The sequence below is a fragment of the Stigmatopora argus genome, chromosome 9, assembly GCF_051989625.1.
Source record: "Stigmatopora argus isolate UIUO_Sarg chromosome 9, RoL_Sarg_1.0, whole genome shotgun sequence".
Taxonomy (NCBI): Eukaryota; Metazoa; Chordata; class Actinopteri; order Syngnathiformes; family Syngnathidae; genus Stigmatopora; species Stigmatopora argus.
Genome location: NC_135395.1, coordinates 15271855 through 15290486, shown reverse-complemented (window position 1 = coordinate 15290486; position 18632 = coordinate 15271855). Strand labels below are relative to the sequence as shown.

Sequence of the window (18632 nt, the reverse complement as noted above, 5' to 3'; positions counted from 1 at the left end):
TTGTTTTCTGCTTTTGCTTTGTTGTTCTGCGGCCTTTGCGACTGTACTGTCTAACTTATAACTATGCCTTTTCTTGCTACTGTCACAATGAAATTTCCCAAATACGGGATGAATAAAGTTATCCAATCCAATCCAATCCAAAAATAAGCACACATTGAGGAAATACACAGGGAAGTGTTGACGGAAAACATGTAACTCCACTCAAAACTGTTTCACTGAACCTAAGCCTCAATTTAAGGGATTTGTTTTCCGATTACAGATACTTATCTGAGATACACTAGTCTGCTTGCATTTCTTGTGAACCTTGGACAAACAATAAACCTGTTTTATTATATTGTTTTATTATATATATTTTTCCCGGGAGAGTGATTATAGCTACAGAGGCTGCCCTGAAGGCAGTCGTTGGTGTTAGCTGTTTATAGTGTACATATAGTGAGTGACAGAGGAGTCTTTCATTTTCTGTTGCTAAAAGTGTTCTGCTTGAGCAATTCCAACCGAGGCTCAAACAAAGAGCACCGATGTTCCAGGAGCCATTACTGTTTTTTTGGGGGTGGGTAGATAGGTAAATGTTTGATTGTTCCAGGTGGAAATTCTGGAAATGCAGCTTGTGCATTAAAAAAAAAAAACATCCTACTCACAAGGTCCAGAGTGGAGCCAATAACCTCGGGACACTGCTTGGGACATGTGAAACTGATTATGCACTTGTAACTCGACACACAGCAAGCTCGGTGTCTTTCAGAGACTGAAACTCTGTGGCACCACGCTAAAAATCAGTCCGTGTCTTCTTTGCATTTCTCTTTTCCATGCTGAATGTCATTAGGCTCTTGCAGCACACTGTGACACTAGCCCCTCCATTTGTGGAGTCTGTGTGAAAAGCAAGTTGATGCTGATAATCTGCTGAGTTGTGATCTACAAATGCATCACAACGCATTCCATGCACTGTAAAATTTCATTTTTCCAGCGTGTAGAATGTGTTGCACATCATTTATGACTACAACAGGCGTGTAACTAGATTATAGAACCATGAAACCAGCTAATGCTGTGGTGTAGGGAAGGAGTTGCATCACATTAGGGGCAAGGAGCCCAGAGGAATTCATTACCTTGTGTGTCTAGAGGGCAAATTACTGAATGAAAATACATGGATTACTACATTTGGCTTGAAATCCAATGCATACAACTGCATAAAAAAAACTCCATGATCAGTTAGATTTGAACTTCTATCAATTTTGTTTATCAAAGTTGACCCAGATGCTGCTAGGGAATTTTAAGTTTTATTTTAATAGTCGCAATAGTTTGGCAAAGGTAGTCTTTCACACCTGACTGTGTACTAGTATGCACACATTAGTTTTACAGATCTTTTTTTTTGTATTAGGTGCAAAAGGTAATTATGAATTTTCAATGTGTGTGCCCATCCATTCCATTTTGAGCCTTGTATTGGAACATGTAGTGTGTTCAACAGACATATTGCTGGTACTGCAAAAGAGGCAAATTAACAAATCAAGTCAATTAACTCATCACCATTCAAGTGTCTTCTCATCAAAACAGTATCTTGCCTTCAAACATTTCAAGTGTTTCTCCCAAGTGTAAGTGCATGCCTGCATTTAGTGAAAACTTCACCTAAGAGACAAACATTTTTACTTGAAGTGTTTATATGTAAACTAACTAATATAATGTTCAGTAGCAGTACTAGCTGCTACTGTACTTGCGAGAATACACTGGTTTTGTATGGTTTTCATTTTCTGAACTGCTTATCCTCACATGGGTCATGGGGGGTGCTGGAGCCTTTCTTAACTGAATTCAGGCATCAGGCGGGTGACACCCTAAATCGGTGGCCAACCAATCACTGGGCATAAGGACATGGACAACAATTCACACTAACTCACACTCATATACCTTGGGGCAATTTTAAGTCTTCAACCATCCTAATCTCTGCATGTTTTTGGAATGAGATGAAACCGGAATGCCCAAAGAAAACCCACGCAAGCTCGGGGGAGAACATGCAAACTCCACACAGTGAGGAATCACCTGGAATGGAACCCTCGACCCCAGACCTGCTAGGCTGAAGCGCTAACCACTCGTTCACCGGACCACCCATTATTGTAGTTATAAAATAAAAACGTGAAAATTATGCTTTGTGCTTATGTGTCCTTCAATGCTCTCTAAATTTCATATTTTAGAAGTCCCAACATTTTGAGATGCAGCATCTTTTTACATGATCTGTTTGTCATGATATGGGCAAGTCAGTGCATTGACCCTGTTTCATATGACATGTTTTATTTTCTCTTCAGATAATTGCTGAAATATGAATCCAGACCAGCCCCCTCCATACCCGGGCCCGTCGGCTCCAATCTACCCAGCCCAGGGCCAACCACCTCAGGGCTACCCACAGCAGGGTTATCCTCCACAGGGGTACCCTGTTAACATGCAACAACCTAATCCAAATTACCCAAACTACCCCCCTGGGGCAATGGGCCCTGGAGGCCCCTATCCAGGGCCAGGACAACCACCTTATCAAGGGTATGGAGGACAACCACAATACGGCTGGCAGGGTGGGCCCCCTCCTGGTCCCATGTATGGAGAAGCTCCTAAAAACACAGGTACGTCGCAGTTGACAATTATTAAAATTATTTATGTTGTTCATATTACTTTGTTATTTGAGAGCATCTTTTTTTTCCTTACAAACTATTTTTGTTGTGCTTCAGTCGGTCCCATCTGATTGCATTCATATTTTCTAATGTTATTTCTTGAGAGCCATTCTCGGAATTGAAAAGTAAAAATATGAGTGATTTTTTATTTTTTTGTCATTTCATCACTTTTAACGTACAAAAAGTCTCTGAATTCTTTTGACAACATTGTTATGCTGTGGCTAATAAATCAGTATCAATGATGTCATGCATGCAGAAGAGTAATAAACAACTAAATTATGATTAAAGTAGGGGTACAGGTAGTGTCGACACCGCAGTGACGCTGTTATTAGTGCGTTCGGGACTCAGTTCTCTCACCAATAATTTCCATATTTTACCTCACAGGTTAGTGGAAAGCCATATGCCCCCATGGAAAGAGCCACATATGGCTCCCGAGCCATAGGTTCCCTACCCCTGCCCTAGAAGTTACTAACTTTGCAGAGCCACAAACTGCAGTCAGATAATCAAATGTACTTGATTTTTCTTTAAAATTCAAGATGGTACATTTATGGCCCATGTCTGTGTAGGACTATTACACAACCATTGAGTTAAATAATCATAAAGCACTTGGAAAAAAAAATCCTCAGATCATATCTGTGGTCAAATTTTGTCAAAATGAACTAGATGCTTGTCAAAACGCCTGAGTGTTCTCCTTTCCCTACACATGAATGATTTATGCAAAAACATGAGTAGGAAGAGAGCTTCTTCGTGTTCCACATAGTGGGTAACACCTATTTGTAGCCTCAACACACACACACACACACACACACACACACAAAGGATGTAACTCGTGACATCCCAGAGCAGTGCTAGTGTTTGTGTAAAATGTTTGCCTTAACCATGGAGATGTTCCCCCTTTGAATAGCTTAATTAGAGGAAGCTCACAATAGATCAACACCTGGTTAACTCTGCTGAGTTCTCTTTGCTCTAATCAACTTCTTACTGAGTCGAAAATATGTCACTCTTTCCCACACAGTATATATGGTGGAGGACAGAAGGGACAACTCTTCAGACACGTGCCTGACAGCCTGCTGGACAGCCTTATGTTGTTGCTGTCTCTGGGACATGCTGACATAATAATTTCTCAACACCTTGATGACCCTCCCGGCTCTCCTATTTCTGTGTGCCTCAAAACATGAGCATCCCATCTCCCCCGTTGGCCTTAAATCTTGTGCCCCTCTTAGTGTTGCCTTCATTTCTTTCAACACTGTGCCTATAATGCACACTTTTTCCCCCGTAAGGCTGCTTTTTCCACTTAACGTCAATGTGAAGTCTTCAGCACCGACTGACCTAGCGACCCGTCGCCATCAGGGGCAACTTTGTTGCAGCTTGAAAATGAGCTTGATGATATATATCCTGAGCATACTATTACAGGGGGGAATTGTTTTCAATCGACGACACGTCCGAGCCACCTGCTTAACTCAGCCCTTTGAAAACGCTATACAAAATGCATGCTACACTAGTGATGTGATTATTGATGTCACTTTTGTATAAGGAAAACCACACAGTTCCTTCAAGTCTTGACCAAAACATAATGCGTGCACTCGTCTGCAGATCATTACAACAGACCTATGTTGTTTTACGTAGGGGATACAGAATGAATATAATTATGGATGCACTTCATGTTTTGTACTGAGAGCAATGTTCCACTCAACAATAACAAAGTCTTTAATCAGATCGGATCTTTATAGTGTCAATTTCCCCTCATCGTTGGGTTTTGCCGCAAAAAATCACACACTAATACAGAGCGGTGCAGTAATTTATATATGTATATAGTGTGCTCAGGCTCGTCTCGAGGGTCTCAAGCACTTTATGATGATTACCTCTGTATGTTCCCTCTCCCTAGCTCCCAGGTGTCAAACTGATTCCAGAAAGGGCCATGAGGGTGCAGGTTTTCCTCCCTCCTGAAACAGCACAGACAGTTAGGCCAATGAGGATGTCTGCTGGAAGAAACAGCACCTGACTGCAATCCACAGATTACAGTTGTAACACAACAGATTGGTGAAGGTGTCGTCTTGGAACGAAAACCTGCACCTACTTGGCCCTTTTTGGAATGAGTTTGACATCCATGCCCTAGCTCAGGGGTAGCCAACTCCCGTCCTCAAGAGCCCCTATCCAGTCTGTTTTCCATATCTCCCTCCTCTACCATACCTGAATCAATTGATCAACTCATCAGCAAGCTGTCCAGAAGCGTCATACCGATCCTGATTATTTGATTCAGGTTTGTTAGTAGAGGGAGACAGGAAAAACAGACTGGATAGGGGCTCTCGAGGACCGGAGTTGGCCACCCCTGCCCTTGCAGCTCTTGTACAAATTTGCGAGCCATTTATTTTGCTTTATTCCAGGGGTGGGCAAACTATTCCAGAAAGGGCCGCAGTGGGTACGGGTTTTCGTTCTAACCTATAATAGGAAACCTTTCCACCAATCTGGTATGTTAGAAGTGCAATCAGTGGATTGCAGTTGGGTGCTTCTTTCAGCAGAAACCTCATTGGTTAAATTGGCTTTTTGTGTTGGATCGGTTGAAACAAAAACCTGCACCCACAGCGGCCCTCAAGTACTGGTTTGCAGACCCCTGCTTTATTCCCAGTATTGCTTTATCTTGTGATCTTCTAATTTGGATTTGTAGCCTCTAAAAGAGTTACCGTATTTTCTTGCATATAAGCCGTATTTGTAACGGAAAAAAGATGACTGAATCAAGGGTACGGCTTATATGCCCACAAGATTTACAGCGTTGCTATAGTCTTTTTCAACAGTAGATGTTGGCAATTTAACCTTTACTATGTGTTGGTTATTTTCTGTTTTTCTGTTTTGCAGTAAGAAAACATCCATTACTGGATGAATTACTAACTTATGATATTGACCCTAATAATGTGCTTTTGATTCATACAGTATCACAAAAATACCACGTGCGATGATTTTTCTGAAGATTTTCCCTTCAAAGTAACACATTTGTACTCCCTATTAAAACCATGAATATCGGGGTGAAAATTATGAATCAGGGAGTGGCTTATACGAGAGAAATTGTAAAATTTCAACTATTTTCAGGGTGCGACCTATATGCGAGAAAATACGGTAAATCTACCAAGGAACAGCTGACAATTGTTTTTCTTTCAAGTTGCACATTTCTCTAGTCAAATCAAATGAAAAACGTTTTTTTTTGCAAATATTGATTTATTTCCTTTCTTTTACCAGATACTAAATGGTATATTTAAAAAAAATGATCAATCTTATTTTTTTGTTGTTGAAGATGCAAAATTTAAAATAGAACATTGTGATCAATAAAACAAATAACCTATTAAATGCCTGTTTTCTTAGAATGAGAATATTATATTAAAATAATTTATTTCCATCAAGTGAAATAATTTGTTTTTATTGAATCCAACCCTCAATTACTATTTTATGGCTATAAAACCTTTACTGCAGCAGCTACAGCTGCGACACATTTAAAAAAAAAGCATCAATAATAAACTGGTCATTCATGCGGCTAAATGGTTAGTGTGTCGGCCTCACAGTCGGAGACCTGGGTTCAAATCCAGCTCTGTCCAAATGTGTGGACTTTGCATGTTCTCCCAAGGCCTGCGTGGGTGTTCTCCAGGTGCTCTGGTTTCCTCCCACATTCCAAACACATGCATGGTAAGCTGATTGGACACTAGATTGCCCCTAGGTATGACTGTGAGCGTCAATGGTTGTTTGTCTCCTTGTGTCGTAGGGAAACGTCATCGCTTTCAACAACTATGATTGGCTAGTGATAGAGTAGGCGGACCAAAGCCAAAGTGAGCCAGCCAGAGATCGCAAACTCCACACACAATGGCCGACGGAGGAAAACCAATGGGTTTGGTTGCAGATTTGCTCACAAAGCCATTTTCCAGATGGACTTTTCCAGGAAAAAAATATTTCTATATATGTGTAGTCAACACTTTCCAATAATGACAAAGTAAAGTGTGGCCATTCATGGTGTAGCAGTTCCCTTCCCTGACTGCCATGTGGGCAGGTGTGGTTCGCATCCCATTTGGGAATCATTTTTCCCTTAAATAGAAACAACCACGTGTAGTCAAGACTTTCCAATAATGACAAACTTAAGTGTGGCCACTTCATGGTGTAGAGGTTTACTCACCTGACTGCCATGTAGGCAATTGGGGTTCGAATCCCAGTTGGGAATCCTTTTTCCCTTCAAGAGAAAAAAACATGTGTAGTCAAGACCTTCCAATAATGACAAAGTAAAGTGTGTTCAAGCCGTTGCTGGACAGACAGACAGAGAATGGGGCTTTTCTCTTTGCTTTTCGGGTTTTGTTATGGAACATTTAAAGAGAGGGGCGCTCGCTGACAGATGGGTGTTTTCAGGCACTTGGGTTGTTGTTCTCTGTGAGGGGCCGCGCCATATCTGTTTCACAAAAACACACCACAGAAGTCTATTGTCGTACACAAATGAATAGCTTCTTTGGAAACTTAGCTCCATCCCCATTATGATTATTGGTAAAGTTTTGTACAGCGAAAATGAAAGATGCAAACCAAATAGCCGGTGTCTATTTTTTTCTTATTTTTTTCTTTAGGTTTTCCTGTCCTTGACTGCAAATACACCACAAAGCTCTAAGAGAAGGAAAAACAATCTACTGTCTAGATTGTTATTGCTTTTGATGAGCTGTAAGATAACTTTTGGACTCTCACAATATTGAATTAAAGTTACCTCTTGTCTGTGATTTTGTCCTGCATTCTTTATTATTATTATTATTATTATTATTATTATTATTAAACAACTGGTCATTTTTGTGTATATGCAAAAGTAACTGAATGAAAATGGATATAGACAATGTATGAACTGAATTTGCAGGAATAGGAATTCAGGGTGTCCCCCACCTCTGGCCCGAAGTCAGTTGGGATAGGCTCCAGCACCCTCCGCGACCCTAGTAAGGGTAAAACGGTTCAGAAAAAGAATTAAAGAAAGAACTCAACCCTAGTTTATTCATTCAAAGAGGGATGCTATAGAAAGCATCCCTCTTTGAGTTTATATAGTAATTTATATGGCGCGACAATGTGGGCGTGGTTACGCAGATGCGTAAATCAAGCACACGCGCAGTGTCTTCCCCTTTGGAGCGGGCGTTTTTCTATGCAGTCAGACGATCTGCACGACGAGGTAAGGTGTTAGCAATTTACTCGCTTAACTGCACGCTACCGGTAGATTTTTTAGGACTCAATTGAGCCAATAATGCCGAGAAATCTGTTCGTTTAATGCCAAGTCGAACACAACGTCGACATTTTAAATATGGGCTCCTTTTCCTCACCGGCTGTGGGCTTCATGTCACTAGCTATCTTAGCATTAGCGTCACGACATTTGACTTCAAAAGTATTTTCTCCGTATTCTCTCCTTTATTGAGTCGTGGGGAAAGACTTTTAATTTAGTCAAACAAATCCGAGATATTAACGGACAGTTTGCTAGGTGAAGGCTCACTTAAAAATGACACCAAGAGGCACAATTTAGTTCCTGGTGTGTTGTATGTAATTATAGTTTTCACTGCGAGTGCTAAACGCCCTTTTCCAATTTGTAATTCTGTTTAAAAAAATCATTTTTACAAAAAGTGTTAAGACAACTTTCTCCGAGCTTTTAACATCAGTCTGTATATTTAATCGCTTTGTCTGGAAAGGGGAAATTAGCGCGGAGCACTCACTAACTTATTTTCATTATTTATCAGTTATTGTAAGATTTCTCTTTCCTGTAATAATTGTTTGGCACTTCCCAAATAGCTTGGTTAAATCAAGATGCAGCTAATCCCATGTGTCCAGAACCATGCACACCCTTGAGGGGAGAGGAGACTGGTTCAAATCCAGGTAAAACTAGTTCCAAAAAACCCCACCTAAACCTATCTGTTGAATCTCCAGTCTCTGTATATGATAACTATAGCTTTTTTTTTTTGCATGCTAACCCTAACCCATGTCCAGACTCTGGAGGACCAGGTGATCTTCCCAGGTTGCCCACTTGAAGATGATGCATCGTCTCTGAACTCTGCTGGTAGTCTTCTGAGAGGTTAATTTATTGTAGAGTATCCAAGTCAAAACATTCTAATCTCACATTATTTTATTGACTAACCCGTTCCCCCCCTATTTTATATGCACGCACCAGGTCCATGTCCAGACTCTGGAGGACCAGGAGATCTTCCCAGGTTGCCCACTTGAAGATGATGCATTGTCTCTGAACTCTGCTGGCAGTCTTCTGAGAGGTTAATTTATTGTAGAGTATCCAAGTCAAAACATTCTAATCTCACATTATTTTATTGACTAACCCGTTCCCCCCCTATTTTATATGCACGCACCAGGTCCATGTCCAGACTCTGGAGGACCAGGAGATCTTCCCAGGTTGCCCACTTGAAGATGATGCATTGTCTCTGAACTCTGCTGGCAGTCTTCTGAGAGGTTAATTTATTGTAGAGTATCCAAGTCAAAACATTCTAATCTCACATTATTTTATTGACTAACCTGTTCCCCCCCCTATTTTATATGCACGCACCAGGTCCATGTCCAGACTCTGGAGGACCAGGAGATCTTCCCAGGTTGCCCACTTGAAGATAATGCATTGTCTCTGAACTCTGCTGGCAGTCTTCTGAGAGGTTAATTTATTGTAGAGTATCCAAGTCAAAACATTCTAATCTCACATTATTTTATTGACTAACCCGTTCCCCCCCCCCCTATTTTATATGCACGCACCAGGTCCATGTCCAGACTCTGGAGGACCAGGAGATCTTTCCAGGTTGCCCACTTGAAGATGATGCATGAACTCTGCTGGCAGTCTTCTGAGAGGTTAATTTATTGTAGAATATCTAAGTCAAAACATTCCAAGATCACATTTTACATGCAGGCACCATGTCCAGACTCTGGAGGACCAAGTGATCTTCCCAGGTTGCCCACTTGAAGATGATGCATCATCCCTGAACTCTGCTGGCAGTCTTCTGAGAGGTTAATTTATTGTAGAATATCCAAGTCAAAACATTCTAATGTCACATTATTTTATTGACTGAAGTTGCAATTTACTAACCCACTCTTATTTTATAGGTGAAGTCCTGATCCCTAAGGTAAGGAGGATCTTATTTTTTTTTTCAATCAGAAATTTCAATAAAAGAGATTTGAGTGTCATTTGTCTTTGTTAAAACACTTGGAGAAAAAAGACCCAAGACCCTCAATGGTCTTTTTTTTCCTTTAATTTTTGGTGTTTATATTCTAAGTCCTTTGCCCAAATTATTTTTTATACTAAGTGTTTACAAGGTTTTTTTTTTAATTTTTCCAAGGCTGTTTTAAAAATGTGTTTATCTGCAGACTGGCCAATGCGATAATTACTAAGTGTGCAAATGTATTTCTTTTAATAAAAGCACTAAAATGTCATGTTACTTGCATTCTTTTGCCAATTTTTTTTATACTAAGTGTTTCAAAGGTTTTTTTCTTTTTTTTTTAAGTGTAATTTGTTTGTCTACAGGTGGAGAAGACTGGCCAATGAATACTTTAATGTGATAATACCTGTGTGCAAATGTATTTCTTTTAATAAAAGCTCTAAAATGTTACTTGCATTCTTTTGCTAGTTATGAAGAAAAAGACATGTGTATATTTCAAGGGCTTTATTTTTCCACAAAAAAGGGGCTAAGATAAAATGCCATCCAGCATTTAAAGATGGTGTTTCCATCCATTGATGATGAAATTCTGCAGAAAAAAAGGAGAGAGTCAAGGGACAATAGACTAAGTCCAACATTAAAAAAAAATAGATTGGGGACTAGTTAGGTAAAAAATTTGACAAAAAAACATTAGATTAGGTTTTACCAACATCAGAAGGGCCATCTCTCCTTTCCTCAGTTAGCAGGCCTCCATCCCACTGCAAAAGAAGGCAAGCAACATTAAAGCCCCAGGAGGGAAAAATAGAAATATGCCAGGGCCCCTATCCAGTTCATTTTCCATGTCCGCCAACACACCCAAATCAAACAATCAAGCTACTGATAAGTTGACCATTTGATTCAGATGTGGTGGGAGGCATGGAAAACATACTGGACAGGTGCCAGAGGACTAGAGTTGGAGACCCCTGCTCTATAACAACAAGTACCAGTGAAGGGATTTTGGTGTCAAAGACTGCCATTCACCCTGTCACCCTTTCTTCAGCGTTGATTTGGTAAACTTGGGTGGACCCTGAAGAGAAGCGAGATACAAAATTAGTATGTACACAACATGAAAATAATAAATAACCTGAAACACAGGTCTTACCTCATCCACAACTACTGCCTTGACTTCTTTGGTCTTCTCGTTGATATTGACAGCTTTCACCTACTCCACCGTCTCCGTGGCTTTAAACATCTACAAAACACCACAGCATGATTATGATATTGTTTATTTAACCATTTTGATGCACAAATGACCCACATTCATTTTCCATGTTATTTCATCCTGGATGAGTTTTGCCAGTCAATCATTTCAAGTCCATTTTCTCTTCATCAACTGAGGACAAATGATTTTACCATGTTTAAACTTGAATCAAAAATGACCCCTGCACTATTGGTGAATGAATGCCTCTTCAATTTTGAAAAAAATAAAAATGAAAAGGTCAAAGCCCAGGGTAAAGGTATACATCAGTGGTTCTTAACATGGGTTCAGTGGAGCCTCTGCCACAGGTCAAAACATCGATTCAGGTCTATTCACGATAACATGCCCTGCGTGACCATTACTGGTTGCAGATGATCACGTGACATTGCTTGGCCAATCAGTGCTGCAAGAAATTTATATCTTGATTTGATTTTCATTCACACTAAATTAGGGTTCAGTATCTCCAACTTGAAAAAATATATATTTTAATTCACACTAAATTAGGGTTCAGTATCTCCAACAAGGTTAAGAACCACTGGCATATATTCTATAAGTGTACCATTTCCTACACCACTGATCCATCCACAAGGGTTCTTGCTATTAAAAATCAACACCAGATCAGTTAGTGTTTTCATTCAAAATTTGAATGCATCATAATGACAAGCTGATTGAGCAAAGCATTGAGCGCTGACATTTCATTATTACACGGGGAGAGAAAATACAAACTAGTATTTAAAAAAAACGACTTACTTTGCTGACAAACAGCCCGTTATGGGGTCGACAAGCTGCTCCGCTTTGGTCGTTTTGGCCACATACTTGATGTTTCCAAGCAGTCCGTGCTCGTTGAGTAACTGAAACACACAATGGAATGATTTCTTTTTAAACATAGAGAGCTATAGGTAACGCAATGTAGCTAATTTGTTTGCAAACATTTTTCGGTGTCCATCCAGGTGGGGCTACATCACGCTAAAAAAGCATGCTCCCGTCAAAAAGCACGTTTAAAATGAGAACAGGGGGATCTAAATCCCCAAATGACAACGTACCGAATGCGCTGCATTGTCCTGTAAGAACTTTATCAGGTCTTTCTTCGGGAAATCGTCACTTCTGAGCAGCTCTGCAGTCCACTTCCGTACTGGTTCCTGGCTCATCCGCCATTTTGAAGGGTGACGTCGGCTATTTGAACTCTGACCTTGATCATGCGTATTCAAAATAAAGCTGCGACACATAAAAAGCATCAATAATAACCACATACAATTGAAATATTTAGGAATATAGCTACATTTTATTCAACAAAAACAATTTTTATTTGTACACAAAATCCATCCTCCAGCCATCGGATTGATTAAAGCAACCGTTTTATCGACGCTTATTTTATGCTGAAGGTGGATTTCTGACCCTGGCAACAAATAATGACTGAAATGTGATTGGTTAAATGCCTAAATATGAAAACACACATCTGGCAGCAGTGTAACCAGGTCAAAAGCAATGAAAGGAAGCTGAAAGACCATTTGGAATTATTTAAGTATTCATGGACAAAAATATATTTAACATCAGTCTGTGATTCAGATATTTTTAGGCCAGAAGAGAAGGCCTTGCAGGCCCTAACGGTCGAGCACTGGGTAATTTTCATGAGAGGATTCATTTTCCTTCCGAATCCATATTACGTACCATTTTCTCGTCTTAATGAATCTTGCTTTTGAAAAGTATGTCAACTGTGCTGAAAATAGCAAGAAAATGGGGGACAGCATGAATATTTACTGTGTACTGTAAAAGAAAAACAACATGAAAGTGAACTAGACATTGTTGGGTTGAAATAAACAATCATGTTTTATTCATAATTTCCCAGAAGAGTCTCGTTTTAGTGAGCGTGTTATCCTTTGATAATACTGATTTGGTACAATTTGACATCCATCACGAGTCTCTTCACAGTGAGGAGGATCCATTACTGCTACTGCGGTTGGGATTTAGGTCAGAAATCTGTCTGTTTCCAAAAAAACAAAGAAAGGAATACAGAAAAAAAACAAAAAACATAAAAACTGCAGACTTATGCTGAAGATATGCAATATTAGAGTGCCACAAAACTATAGTAATACCAGCCAAATTGCACATTACAAGCCACTTCCTCTTAGAAATATAAAACTTGATATTCTCAACAATATTCTACTGTGCTGCATAAAGGTAGTTCTATACACTGTACATCGAAGTATATCTTGAAAAATCATTTTCACAGTTTTAAAGACTTTTATTTAGAGTATAAACCATTTTAAACACTTTATTACATAAATTATTCTTTTAGAGAGTGACTATTATTTGCTCTGGTAGCCATCTAAAATAATACAAAAACAAGATGAACATTTAATACATATTTTACAAAAGAAAATGACCCCATACATTGAAATTCATTTTGAATTAAACTGACTGACTCATTCATGATTGTCATATAGTACTAAGAATAAATAAATTTAAAAAAATGAGTAAAATAAAATAAATATAAACTTACCATTTTTTTCTGACTGCGAGTGGTGGGTTCTGTACAGAAGTGCCTCGGTGAACGTCTCACAATCCTACTGCGACTGAAACGTACAAAACTACAGCATCTACGGAATACGCAACATCCTGAAATTTAGTGTAGTAGTTGGACACACATGTAGTAACGTGTTTCTTCTCCTGGTTTATAATAAACAATGCTGTGTACTGCAACAGTCCACAAATGTAGCCTTTTTTTTTCTCAGTTTACTTCTTAACATTGTCCTTTATGGTCCATTCAAAGCAGTTTATGGAGGCCTTCTGCGTATGTTTCTTGCTCAGATGTGCACTGAATCAACAGCGATGGACGATGGGAGGCCTGAGACAAGGTGACGACTCGTACTTAGTGCTGGACAAACTTGAACGTTGCCTTGTATGTCTCGGGTGTCCTCCTTTGATGTGTTGTTGTCGTGGCAACACAGCAAAGAGCTCTTCACTCTCATCCTTTTGCTTTCAGCGTCTATTAGAAACAGAGGAGCTCTACTGAATATTCCTGGGCGCTTTCAGTATAACCCAAAAATATGGGTGAAAATATCAATCAGCTTTTTTAAAAAGGGGAATCTTCTTATTAATGAAGTAGTGCCTTCTCACTTATTCAGTGTTTTGTTTTTTTCCTTGAAACATTACTCTGTGTTATTTTTGTTGCCCATGGCAGTAAAATTGATAATAGATGTCTGTCACTCTTTTCAAAAGTCCCTGCAGCGTTCCATGAGTAACCCCGTTTGTTGATGAAATCTCCAGAGAAAAGGGTTGAGGAGGCTGGGGAGGGGGGAAAAAGGGGTAAGGGTGAGTAGGACAGATGCATTATGGGCTGTTACCTCTTGCCCATTTCATTCTGTCTAAGGAACTGGATATTGTAGCTGCTGTCAGCCAGTTCTGGATACTGCTCCACGGGCAGTACATAGTAGCCATCGTAGCCTTGTACTCTTCCTGTGGTCAGAAGCTGTTGTCGCTCTCCCTCAGTCCAGAGGCGACTGCCTCCTTTTCCATCTCTGGCCCTCTGCTGTTCCTTGGACCAGGCCCCCGCCAATGCCCTCTGGCGAGCCAACTCCAACAGTCTTACTTTCTCTTCGTCCACCACGTCAACAGAGAGCCCATAGCGGATACTCAGGACGAAAGACGGCACTGCAAACTCAACTGTTACACCTCTTCTGGAGCGGCCGCTGACGGTCACGTTGATGCCGCTCTCCAGTGACTTGCGGCCATTTGTCAGCCCCAAGGCTAACAGGTCGCTGTCCGCCGAGCCAATTTTCACTAAGTAGTGGCAGTCCTTCCCGTCCTGTGTGTAGTGGGTGCCTTCCAGGTACTGGGCGCCATTCAGCACGAGAGCCACTTTGCGGCTGTCGTCGCTAGCCAAGGACGACACGCCGGCTACCACTCTACCCTCTTTGATGGCCAGCATCACCCCACGGCCTATGATGGGTGTACTAGTGCCAAACCAGTGGCCTGGTTTGTCCTTTCGTCTGCGCCGTTCCTTGTTGAGAAGACGACCTTCTAAAGCCATGAATGCCTGGTTGTGGCGCTCTGCCGCTTGCTGCACGCCAGTGATGAGCTACACAATAGGAACAAAAAGAGATTGATGAAAAGCACCACAGTGATCATAGACTGGAAGGATAGAATTCAGTACCTGGCCATTCTCACAGTGCTGGGTAGCCTGCAGCTCATACGGTGGCTCCACAAAGTAGAGCGAGTGTCGAGGGAATCCTGGGATTATGTTACTAAGCTGGAAACCAAACATCACCAGCCAGCTCTTCACATCTACAACAACGAATAAAATATGCATGATATCTCAGAATGGCAAATTTACACAGGGTAGCAAATGACGGGCCTTGTTTTGAATTTAAAAAATGGACAATGTTTTCGTTTGTCAACTCATGCTTGTACAGCACGACAAGTTTGTTGCAAACATTGCGATTCTCTCTTACCTGTGACATAATTTTTCACATCTAGCATGTCACTGAGGGGATTGTTGTTCTTAAACATGTAGAGATTAAAAGGAGAGGGATCTTTTCCAATTTTGGGCCAGATAGTGTAATCAGGTGACGTCCAACGCCCAGCCAAGACGTCATAGTCACGCTGGGTGAAGTGGACGAGCTTGGTCAGAGCATCATAGAGGCCGCCGTGAAAACCGACCACGAGTTGAAATTCCGGGTTCGAGTCCAGATAAACCTCTCCATATGCTGTGTACTGCACCTGAGAGAGCACAGCAATAGATTGTGTGGTATTAGGGTACTCTAAAAACATGTTATAATAGTGGTTTGCAAACCTTTTACAGCAAGAACCACCTGAAAGACTAGTTTGTGATGGATGAATAGTAGCGAGTAGTCCAAGGCAAAATGGATTGATGTCTATTATATTTAAGGGTACTCAATGAAACATGAATAGTCATTGCCAGTATTCAAAATTCAAATAAATTGTACATCTATTGCCAGCAATGGCTGTAGCAGACCAGCATTTTCAGATAAAACGGCAGAGATTTTAGTTATTTTTATGTAATAGTAAGGACAATTAACACTGCACTGAGATTTTGGAAAAAAATAATGAAATGTAACATACTTATTGTTGATTACAGCGAAGTGTAATGTTAAATATTTTAAAAGATTTATTAAATATTCCTTGTGGCTCTTTAGTAGTATAACCCCTTTAGTAAAGCCCAAACTAGATGACAGCAAATGAAAAATCTTTAAACTCTAAACTTGTAATGGTCCCTCGGAACAGATTTTAAAATCTCAAATATGATTTGTCATGAATTTGTTTCATAATCACAGGATACATCCATTTTTATCAGTGGAAAACATATCACACCATGTATCAAACATGGTACGTTTGGCCATATGGCGTGAAGTTGAACATAACTGAATCATATTTGATTAATGCACTGTAGATGCACATGTGGATTGAAAAAAAGGTTGTTTGAACATTTAATTTAGTCAATCTTTTGCTTTCTACTGGGCAGAGTCCACATGAGGTACTTTAATTAAAGAACAATTGGGCTAACAAATACGACTAGTAAAACCTTGTAGTGAGATTACCTGTTTGATCATCTGTCCATTGCTGCTGAAAACAGCCAGTGGCGTGCCAGTGTTGTCAGATGCTATATAATATTCCTCTCCACTGCTTACCTCCATGGCAAAAACATGGCCCTTTACAAACACACAGTAGAGTAAAGGTTAAAAAAAAACTGTATAATATTTGTACTGAAACATTTGAACACACACTTAGCTACCTGGAGGTCATAGTAGAGTGAGGAGATTTCTGAACTTGAGTGGTTGAAAATGTGCGTCACCCTTGTTGGATGGTTAAGATTGGCATAGAAGAACTGTAGGTGCTGTCCAATGCTATTCCTTGTCGAGACCCTGCGACCCAAGCCGTCGTAGTGATAAACAACACTCCAGCCACCAGGGCCACGATTGTAGGCCCTTAGTAGCTGACCCTTAGAATTGTAGTCAAACATGTCAGAACCACGCTGGCTGAGGTAACCATCCTCATCCAGGCGGTATTGGACATCTCCCAGCCGTGTGATTCGATCACGGAGGTCATAGCGCAGCGGCATGATCCGAGCGCTGTTGCCGGGGTTCAGCAGATGAAGATTACCGTTCAGGTCATAGCTGTAACGCCATGTTGACCAGTCATTCACCTGAATTAAAAAAAAAAAAAGATTACAAAGTCCAAAGTCAGTGACAGCCGGCCAGATAACAGTGTCTGACAATTAAAAAAAAAGACATGAATCTATATATCTTATCAAGTCTTCCACATGGGTTATTCACCTTGACGCCAGTAAGTTGTCCATCTCCATCGTAATCATAGCGATACTGAGTGGTGTTGGCGTAGGGCCCGATTTTGAGTTCCCTCTTGACCACTCGTCCCATGCTGTCATACTGCACCGTCATCCAGTACATAAGGGAACGGAAAATCTCATACTGGACCTCCTTGATGCGTCCGTGGGTGTCAAAATGCTTACTCAGTGTCATAACAGCTGTGGTGATAATCTGATTAATATCGTAGTAAATGACCCCGAATTTTCCAAAGTGCTCCACCTAGGACAGAAAGGTTTATAGCGAATACACATTTTACTCAGTCTGGGTAACAGAATAAAAAAAAACAGTGATAAGGTCTTTATAGCATTACTGAAAGACAAAGTACCTTGCCAGAGATTTCATCATATCTGTAGAGATCTACAGGTAGAGGCGTTTCACTGATGACTGGCTTCATGCTTGCAATTCGGAAGCTGTTATCATGGTAGGTGTAGTCGAACCTTGCGTTGACCATCCCTTCCTCACTGAAGCGATAAATTTGCTTATCGATCAGTGGGCCCATTTTCCGATAGCGGATGGTACATGAGAAGCCGCCGCTTTGTAAATTGACCATCTTTAGCACGCCCGCCGTCTCATCGTAGCCGAACGTGACGGCGGTGCTGTCGTACACAATCTCAGATAACTTGGCCAGCTTGCCGTACTTGTAGAGAACACGACGGCCAGTGCCCAGGTAATACGTGGCCTGTGGCCGGCCGTCTTCACTGAAGTCGTGAATGATGGAGGCGTTGCTCTCCGGTGGGTTATAAGTGTTGCGGATGTATCCGAGGGACACGTGCGTGAACATCGTGTGACGGGCGACGCTTGGCATGGTGACGGCCGTGACTCGATTTGAGGAATCAAACTCGAAGATGTATTGCTTCTGGCTCTGCAGCAGTAGCACCATAGACTAGAATCGGGGAAGTTACAAGTTAAATATCTGTGAGTCGTTGCGTTTCCGTAAAGGAATAAATATGACGACTGCACTTACTTTATCAAGGTAACTGTAACTCCAAATCTTTCCGTCCACAAAAGAGCGAGACAGGATTCGCCCATGCGGGTCAAATTCAGTCCTCTCACTCATGCTTCCCCTCTGCAACCCGACAAGCTGACCAGTTGCTGAATAAGAAACATTGACCACTGCCAGGCTGCTGCTAGGCAACCACATTGCTGGTCGGCCCTGAGCATCATACATGATGCGGAGCGTGAACTTGCGGTGATCATCGTAAATCTTCTCTGTACGCGTGTTACGGTCAAAGTCAATGGAGAGGAGATTGCGACCATGAGCCTGGAGAGAAATATA

The 18632-nt window shown here is 40.9% G+C and overlaps 1 protein-coding gene and 2 long non-coding RNA genes across 11 annotated transcripts in view; 1 reads left to right on the top strand and 2 right to left on the bottom strand.

Annotated features, from left to right (window-relative positions):
* The first annotated feature begins 7757 nt into the window (after positions 1-7757).
* On the top strand, positions 7758-10228 carry LOC144082080 (uncharacterized). Of its 9 annotated transcripts, XR_013303130.1 has the most exons (10): positions 7758-7815; positions 8424-8507; positions 8619-8703; positions 8800-8896; positions 8993-9089; positions 9187-9283; positions 9384-9473; positions 9532-9629; positions 9726-9745; positions 10144-10228. It is a non-coding gene; the product is annotated as an uncharacterized LOC144082080 (long non-coding RNA). The 9 variants fall into 9 exon arrangements; XR_013303135.1 differs by having other exon boundaries at positions 9187-9294; positions 9726-10228; XR_013303136.1 differs by lacking the exon at positions 9187-9283 and having other exon boundaries at positions 9726-10228.
* Positions 10229-10267: 39 nt separating this feature from the next.
* On the bottom strand, positions 10268-10903 carry LOC144082082 (uncharacterized). Its single transcript, XR_013303139.1, has 3 exons — positions 10759-10903; positions 10482-10533; positions 10268-10364 (listed from the first exon to the last, which is right to left on the bottom strand). It is a non-coding gene; the product is annotated as an uncharacterized LOC144082082 (long non-coding RNA).
* Positions 10904-12735: 1832 nt separating this feature from the next.
* The window catches only part of LOC144082081 (teneurin-2-like), a 163469-nt gene continuing 157572 nt past the window's right edge, over positions 12736-18632 (bottom strand). The window contains exons 31-38 of the mRNA XM_077608915.1: positions 18321-18617; positions 17682-18239; positions 17306-17575; positions 16765-17175; positions 16571-16681; positions 15464-15731; positions 15166-15296; positions 12736-15090 (exon numbers count right to left, since the gene is read on the bottom strand). Coding sequence (XP_077465041.1) covers positions 14353-15090; positions 15166-15296; positions 15464-15731; positions 16571-16681; positions 16765-17175; positions 17306-17575; positions 17682-18239; positions 18321-18617 — 2784 coding nt within the window. The 3' untranslated portion in view covers positions 12736-14352. The remainder of the gene's footprint in view (positions 15091-15165; positions 15297-15463; positions 15732-16570; positions 16682-16764; positions 17176-17305; positions 17576-17681; positions 18240-18320; positions 18618-18632) is intronic.